Genomic DNA, 8,702 nt, shown 5'->3' on the forward strand with positions numbered 1-8,702 from the left:
AACGCGGGTTGAAGAACTTCGTCGCTGACGTTGTTTTTCAGTGGCGGAGCTCAGTGATTGGATGCTACAGGTAACTGTGCCGACCTCTCAAACACTGACCCAGACCAGAACCAGGACGCCGATCAGCTTTATCTACACTGAGTCTGACTGATAACAGCTGATGGTAATAACACGTGAGGACGCTGTGTTCACCTGCTGCTACCTGCTTCACCAGCCGGGCTGGTCCAGCCTCAGGTTTGATCTAGAGGCACCTGCGACGAAGCTAACGGACCTGAGCGGCACACTCACTGGAACAAGGGCGTTTAGGATATCAGTCCTGGATTTTTGTTTCAGGGTCTGCGGGATCTGTGAACTAAAGGAATTAACCACCACCACCTGACCGGCGAACGGACCAATCAGCCACAAGAGGCAAATGTGGGAGCAGCTGTGGAGACCCGTTTACCAAACATCTGTTTGCAGGTGAGAAAGTCCAAGGTCTCCGCCAGAGAAACACCACAGAAGAAGAGTGGAAATGATGAGGCGAAGGTCAGAGAAGTTTGAGCGTTTATTCAGATTCAAACAGGAAGCAACACATGTACACACTGTTCCCGTTATTTTGTCCAGCAGGACTCTCTGATCTGCAAACAGACGGTAAACAGTCTGACAGCAGAGAACCTTCATCACCATCATCACCATCATCATCAGAGAGCGTTGGGCCGCCCGAGCAGCCCGGGGCCTCGAACGCACCGTCCTGACAGCGGCTCAGCACGGCCACGTCTGGGGCCCCGGGCTGTGGGTTGGACCTCACTTTGTTCACAGTTTATTCAATTCTGTACGGAAACGAAGTTTCTAGAAAAAAAAAACAAGTTTTCAGTCTATTTTATCAACAGGAAGTGACATCACACCGCCAGCCACTCAGATCAGTCAATCACTACGAGGAACTTAATTAGTGTTTATTAATACTGTGACATCATCGCTCTGTCAGCCAACCATCAGGCTAAATTATCTACATAACATTTCCCACGGTGCGGAAAACTGAAACGCCGCCAGTGACTGAAGATAGCCCCGCCCCTGACAGATCCCCCTCCCCCCATAAATGTGAAACACACTCATCATTGTCCATCAGTCATTTTTAGCTCCTCCCACCTCCTCTGAAAGGGCGGGGCCTGTCTGAAAGGGGTGGGCAGTGAGGATGGGGCGAGTGGGCGGCGGCCGATGCTACGTCTCAAACTGGGTAAGCAGCGCCCGCACCTCCGGTGTGAGCTGCTTGGCAGCGCTGGCGGCCTCAGCGATGGCGCGGCGGTACGGGCCCTTCCGCTTCCTGTCGAAACGCGACTGGAACGTCTCCAGGAAGGGCGACAGCTGTGCGAGCGGCAGGAAGGACGTGGTGGGCGAGCCGAACCACGACACACGCGCCTCCTGCTGCACCGCCAGCCCCGTATCGCCACGCCGCGACACCGTAATGCCGAGCACGCGCGCCGGCCACCACGGGAAGCCGTAGATCTTCGCCCACACAATATCGCCGACGCACACGGTGCGGCCGTCCGGGAGCGGACATTTTGAAACGGCCTTGGAGAAGACGGAGGATGACGATGACGAGGAGGAGGAGGAAGACGACGTGGAAGACTTACGGCGCCTCTTCAGGTCGTTGCCCTCCTCCCCAACGCCACACTGCACTTCCTCACCATTAGCTCTGAGGGGAGGGCCAGTTGGCGGAGAGGAGGGTGGGCACCGTGGAGCTGAGGAGGGGGAGTTATGGGAGGGAGAAGAGGAAGAGGGAGGATCTCCGGGTGGGGGGAGTTCAAAATTGTCTGTGGAGCTACACTCTGAGGGGGTGGAGTCTAGAGAAGAGGAGGAGGGAGGACCTCCTACTCTCCCCTCAGACGCTGCCTGCATCTCCGCGGCAACGCTTCCCATACAGGATGGCGTTGGGGGAGGAGCAGTTACTTGAAGTGGGGGCGTGGCTGTGGATGGGTTGGGTGTTGAGGCGGGGCTTAGTTCTGGTTTGGGAGGTGATGAGCGAGCGCTGAGTTTGGGCGGGGACGAGGAGGAGGAGGAGCTCTGTGCCTGGCTGTCGTCGGTACGATACCTTTGGGGTTTGAGGCGCATTCTGGGTGGAAGCGGCGTGCTGGCGGCAGCGCTGAGGTGCTGCAGGCGCCGGGTGAAGTGGACCTTCTGGTTGTGGTTCTGCAGGGTGGCGGCTCGGGTCACAGCCTTGGGGCGGTCCTGGTCCTGGTCTTTGTGCCGGCGCGGCGGCGGCGTTTGCGAGCTCCTCACCAACGTCTTGAGCACCTGCCGCGCCTTGGAGCGGTCAGCTGACCCTTTGGTCAGAACCTTCTTAGAGTTCAGCTTCAGGCGCATGCGGCTCGAGGTCGCCGAGGATGAGGATGAGGCCACTCCCCTCAAAACGCGGCGGGAAGAGGATTGTGACGAAGATGACACACGTATCCCTGATGACGAGCGCCGGTCGGCAGCCGGGGGCCGTCCTTTGTCGTCACTCCTCAGACGCTTGACCTCAGCAGAGATCGGTCCTTCTGCTACCTTCCGCCGCCGCGAAGTCTCGTCGCCCCTCAGGTCCACCGGCCCCCGCCGTGTCTCCCGGTGCCCGCCTGACGCCACCACCCCTTTGCATTTGTCGCAGAGTACCTGTCGGGGGCGGAGCTTGATGGCGTTCATGATGGAAGTGGGCTCTTCGCAGCGGTAGCGCCTCTTTGGCCGTTTAATCTTGCGCGGCGGCGGCTGAGGTAAGGCCTGGTTGTAGGTGTCCCTGATGAACAAAGGAGGTGGGTACGGTGCCCCCTCCTGAAACAGCGGTGGCGGTTTAGAGGTGCAGTCCTGAGGAGGGGGCGGAGCAGCGTTCTCTTCCTTTTTGATGGCCGGAAAGTCGTTGCTAACCGGCAGTGGCTGCTGGAGAGACGTGGGAGGTCGACTCCGGTCGTCCCGGCGTGGGAACACGGTGATGGGAATCCCGTACGGACCGAACCTGGAAGCAAACATGGCGAGCATGAGACTCTGATGCAGCCAGCGCATCACATATGGAAAACACCCGGCAGTAATCGGTCACATGTGTAATTACTGCTCGTACACATGCAGTACTGTGCAAAAGTCGTGAGTCACCCTCATTTCCTCATATTCAGACCCCGCCCCCCCAGTGTTGAGTAAGAATAAACAAACAGTAACTGACAACAATGATTTTTAAGTAATGATGCAGACAAATCTCTGCAGCACAACGCTCAGCAAAACGCAACGAAAAGTGATTCAAGACTTTTGCACAACGAAAACAACACTGTATGTGTTTATACATAAGAAACCACTGTGAAAACACCACTGTGTAACTGTGTATCTGTGGCTATGAAGGTTATGGGTGGGTGATTATGCATCAGTACTCACTACACGGATGAAAAAGTGATGTCAGAGGTCTGTGTTTTATCACCTGGTGACCTGTCTTAGTCTCCCCCCCCCCCCCCCCCCCCCCACTGAGCAGCAGAGCGCTGTAAAGACACTCTCATTCTTGCTTCTGTCCTATATCCATCACCAACCAGGTCAAAGGTCAGCAGGTAATGATGCTCAGGTGTGTCTGGCTAACACTGCAGCCTAATCAATCCCCGCAGCCGTTTAACGAGGAGCAGGACGCTCCTGCAGGGCTGTTTACCTGACCAATAACCTGTTCATACAGGTGAGCTGGACACATTTAAATCCTTAAAACAATGACAAATAGAAATACTAATCATTTTTGATTGTTTCTAAACTACCTCATAGTTCAGGATCAATCACTAATCAATCACATCCATCCTCTGCTGCTAATAAAGTTTCACCTTTTTGAAACGTCCATCAGGACCCCGGAGAACACCTTCTCTCCCAGCCGGAAAGACACCACCAGCGCGTCATCGATGACGTGGTCCAGGCAGACACGAACCTCGGACCCGAGACTGAGGTCCAGCACAGAGTCAGCTACGACTCGATCCTCGGCGGCAGGCTCGGTCAGCAGCCGCCGTTTCGGTGAGCGGCAGGGCGGGGAAGAATCCCTCGGGCCTCGGGCAGCCAGCTCCTCGGGCCCCGCTGGGTCCGGGTCCGGACCGTCCGCCGTCTCGTCCAGCACAGTGTCCGTCGCGGGCCTCCGCTCCGCCTGCTCCAGGCTCGTGTAACCCCGGCCCGCGGTCTCGGCTCGGTCCGTGGTCTCGTTGGTGGTGGGTTCGGCAGGTTCGGCCAGAGACAGGCCGGCCTCGGTGACGGGCGGCGCGGCCGGGAATGAGTGCAAGAACACGGCTGAGGGCTGCGGGTCCGGGCCGCGGTACGCCTCCTGCGCAGACACGTCTCCGCCGCCCTCCGGGTCCGCGGGCAGTCCGGGGGAGAAGCGGTCCGCGTTGACCCGCTCCGGCGGCCCGGAGCCGCTAGCTTCGTCGCTCTCCGGATGCGCGTTTCCCGCCGCGGGCTCCAGCTCCGGCCTGACATGGCGGCCCTCCGCGTCCCCTCCGTCCTCCGCCCGCATCGCGCCTAGGTCCAATGCCGGCCCGGTCTCCTGCAGTCCCTCGCACTCCGATCGGGCTCCCGGGAGACCCGGTCCCGCCGGGCCCTGCGCTGGCGGGCCCTCGTCGGTCGCTGTTGTTGTCGGAACCGCCGCAGCTCCTGGCTCTGCAGCCACGGCCGCCATTTTCTTCCGCTGTGCTGCCGAGCGGAGCGGAGCCCCTCCCTCCCGCAACACAGGCCAACGGCGCAGGCGCACCGCCATTCGCCGACACCCCTGTCAATCAAATGGGACGGGGCAAAACTTCGTCTCTGATTGGCTGATTATGTCAGAGCGTGGTAAGGCTGTCAGAGGCCGCCAGGGGGCGTGTATCTTTGACGAAACAAAAACATGAGGAATAACCAACGCAGAGCGGATCGATGTGTGACCACAGAGGCAGAAAAAGGAGCAGAGACAGCATCACGGAGGTGTCAGTAATCACAACACCGAAACCTGTGATCGACAAGCACCTGATCAGCGGGCTCTCTGCTCTGCGTCAGTGGCAAACATGACCGTATAGGATCACATCAAACACATTCCTATACTTTAAAGCTCTGAACAACAAGTAGCCCTATACGTTTCTGAGGGTAAACGTCTGCCCTCTCTGAAATAAAACTTTCTGTTTGTACGTCCGGAGCCAATCACAGCCCTGATCTAAACACAGTAATCTGCTTTCATGATCCTGAATAACAGCGCCACCGCGTGGCTGCTCAAAGTCTCCCTGAATGCTTGAAAACACAATCACGAACTCTTCAACCTTCCTCCAGCTGTCTCTATACTAAAACTGACGTTTCCTGCCTTTTGTGACTTTATATGACTTCTTTGTTCTACTGTGAGTGAAAAAGAAGTTTACCAGACTCTGTTGTTATTTACATTTTGATTCAATTCAGTGAAACTTTATTTATATAGAACCAAATAACCACAGCAGTTGGCTGAGAGTGCTTTATACTGTGGGGTAAAGACACAGAGTAACCCCAACCATCATACAAGCCCCTGTGAGCGACTGTCGGATTAAACAGATTCATATTAAGTGAAACTAACATGAGAGCGTGAAGAAGACACACTCTGAGCATCACACACTGTGACAGTTTCACACTAGGACCGTTGATGTGAAGTCTGTCAGATAACCTTTGGTCCTAAATGACTGTAACATTTATCTTTCGGGGTCAATTCTACTCAGTTTAGTGTTAAAATTAACAATGAAATATGTGAAAATATTACATATTGACACTGTTCCGAGTAATCTGATTACACGTTGCTTGTCTTGTGTTTCTATGGTGTATTGATAGTCATGTGCTTTTGTGCTGAGGTGTTTTTTCTGTTATCAAACTGTTCTCCCACTAGGAGCTCAGTCTGAGTGGAGTTTTTTTTCTCCTCCTCTTACCTCATGTAGTGTATTTTCGTTGTTTTTTCCTATCAGCCTACCTTCTGACATGTCTGCCCAATGTGATGTTTGTGTAAAGTTGGTCAGAAGGTTCCTTTGTAAGTGCGCATGCGCCATTAGCGTGCTGCCTGCTGTAACCCTAATTTCCCTCGGGATGAATAAAGTATTCTGATTCTGATTCTTTAATACTTCATTTTTATTTCTCTGGGGTGTCAAGTTTTCATATTGATCCTGTGATAAATCTGTGCTCTAACCCAGCGGTCCCCAACCCCCGGGCCTCAGACCGGTACCGGTCCGTGAGTCGTTTGGTACCGGGCCGCGAGAGTTGAGGCTCAGGTGTGAAATATGTGGTTTTCAGGGTTTTATCGGTTTTCAGCGTTATTTTGTTATCGTTTTTATCGTTAACTCGGTTTTCCTGGGTCTTTTCACGTGTGTTATGAATAAATCTTCTTTTTTTCGGTACCGGTACTAGTTTTATTTTGTTGTATTTATCCGCGACACCTTAAAGGCCGGTCCGTGAAAATATTGTCGGGCATAAACCGGTCCGTGGCGCAAAAAAGGTTGGAGACCGCTGCTCTAACCTATATGATGGGAGGAAACCCAAAGCTACAGGTTACAGTAGCAGCATTTATCGTGTCATCTAATGAACAAAGCAGTAATTTAGCTGTTAAAACTATGCCATTGGACATGTGGAAATAATATTATGTCAGCAGCATTTAGAATAAATACATAGATAACATTTAAAAGGTGAAACTGAATGAAAAGATAAACATCTGAACTGTTAGAAACAGTCAGCATGTAGCTACTCGACAATATCTTTAAACTGATGAGTATATGCTGCTAACATGTTCTCACACGACATCAGTGAAACTATAAAGAGCTATTTAGTGGAAAAATACCTATTAAACGATGTTACCAGTATGGGAATGTTAACTTACCTGACTGTGACACCTCACCAGGGAAAAGTCCACGTGGGTCACAGCTCTGAGCCTGCCCACACCTGTAGACTGGTACTAATCATAATACTGTGTGGAATTAAATCTTCACTTTACACTGACTTTTAACTTCACTATTAGAGCTGATTTACTCCTGAGTTTTAAGTGCTCTATCGAGGTTAAAATAGGTTTCCTCTAAAATACTGACATTCCATTTTTTACTGTGTAGGAAGACCCCAGTAGCCTAGAGCTACTGCAGCATAACTAAAGGAGGATTCAGGGTCACCTGATCCAGCCCTAACTATATGCTTTAGCAAAAAGGAAAGTTTGAAGCCCAATTTTAAATGTAGAGATAGTGTCTGTCTCCTGAATCCAAACTTATGTTATGCCTCCTGATGATACTGCCTAGGGTAAGCATGTATAATGTAAACAGAATTGGTCCTAGCACTGAACCCAGTGAAACTCCATAATTAACCTCAGTGTGTGAAGAGGACTCTCCATTTACATGCACAAACTGGAGTCTATTAGATAGATATGATACAAACCACTGCAGCACAGTACCTGTAATACCTACAGCATGTTCTAATCGCGCTAATAGGATATTATGGTCAACACTCCAAAGGTTGATTCTGTTCATCTGGACGTAGCGTTTTCAGTGGGAGAAACGTTTCGTCACTCATCCAGGTGACTTCTTCAGTCTCAGCTGACTGCAGGGTTCCAATCTTATAAACAGTACATTTCCAAAATTACTGAAACCAGCCCCACTGATGGAACAATGGGCTGGGAGGTCAGTTCCTTGATCATTAGTATGCAAATTCTCATGACCATTGATCAACAACCACTGATCAATGGCCATGAGTACCATTCACCCACAATAATTATTTTATCTGAGCTGAGCACTAAATCAGATAAAAAGTCTGAGAAATCAGACAGAGACTGTGTAAGGCCCAGGTGGACAATAAATGATAACGAATAAGACTGGTTTTTGAGTTTTACAGCTGGGATGGACAAGGCTAAGCATCAGGCTTTCAAATGAGTTAAACGTCTGTCTGGGTGTTTGGTTGATTGATAGGCTGGTGTGGAATTATTCAATTCAGTTTTATTTACACAGCGCCAAACCCCACAACAGTCGCCTCAAGACGCTTTATATTGTAAGGTAGACCCTACAATAACACATACAGAGAAAAACCCAACAATCATATGACCCCCTATGAGCAGCACTTTGGCGACAGTGGGAAGGAAAAACTCCCTTTTAACAGGAAGAAACCTCCAGCAGAACCAGGCTCAGGGAGGGGCGGGGCCATCTGCTGTGATTGGTTGGGGTGAGAGAAGGAAGACAGGATACAGACATGCTGTGGAAGAGAGACAGAGGTTAATAACAGATATGATTCAGTGCAGAGAGGTCTGTTAACACATAGTGAGTGAATAAGAAACACCCAGTGCATCATGGGAATCCCCAGCAGCCTACGTCTATTGCAGCATAACTAAGCGAGGATTCAGGGTCACCTGGTCCAGCCCTAACTATATGCTTTAGCAAAAATGGTAAATGGCCTGTATTTATATAGCGCTTTACACATCCAGTCACCCACCAATTCACACACTGGTGATGGCAGCTACATTGTAGCCACAGCCACCCTGGGGCGCACTGACAGAGGCGAGGCTGCCGGACACTGGCGCCACCGGGCCCTCTGACCACCACCAGTAGGCAACGGGTGAAGTGTCTTGCCCAAGGACACAACGACCGAGACTGTCCAAGCCGGGGCTCGAACCGGCAACCTTCCGATTACAAGGCGAACTCCTAACTCTTGAGCCACGATCGCCCTTTCAAAGGAAAGTTTGAAGCCTAATCTTGAAAGTAGAGATAGTGTCTGTCTCCTGAATCCAAACTGGAAGCTGGTTC

The 8,702-nt window shown here is 51.7% G+C and overlaps 1 protein-coding gene across 1 annotated transcript; it reads right to left on the reverse strand.

The window, feature by feature from the left end:
* Window positions 1–526: 526 nt before the first annotated feature.
* Window positions 527–4,708, reverse strand: pwwp2a (PWWP domain containing 2A). Its single transcript, XM_085290120.1, has 2 exons — window positions 3,795–4,708; window positions 527–2,962 (listed from the first exon to the last, which is right to left on the reverse strand). The coding sequence occupies exons 1-2, from the start codon at window positions 4,706–4,708 to the stop codon at window positions 1,198–1,200; spliced, it is 2,679 nt and encodes an 892-aa protein (XP_085146246.1). The 3' UTR covers window positions 527–1,197.
* Between the last annotated feature and the right edge of the window lie 3,994 nt (window positions 4,709–8,702).

The sequence above is a fragment of the Mchenga conophoros genome, linkage group LG10 (assembly GCF_057382185.1).
Source record: "Mchenga conophoros isolate Kocher_MC1m ecotype Shallow Benthic linkage group LG10, M_conophoros_male_GT1.1, whole genome shotgun sequence".
Taxonomy (NCBI): Eukaryota; Metazoa; Chordata; class Actinopteri; order Cichliformes; family Cichlidae; genus Mchenga; species Mchenga conophoros.

Coding starts and splice junctions, on each gene's coding strand:
- pwwp2a (XM_085290120.1), bottom strand. CDS start 4,708: ATGGCGGTGCGCCTGCGCCGTTGGCCTGTGTTGCGGGAGGGAGGGGCT. Junction 2,963..3,794: donor CTGATGGACGTTTCAAAAAG/GTGAAACTTTAT, acceptor GTTTGCTTCCAG/GTTCGGTCCGTACGGGATTC.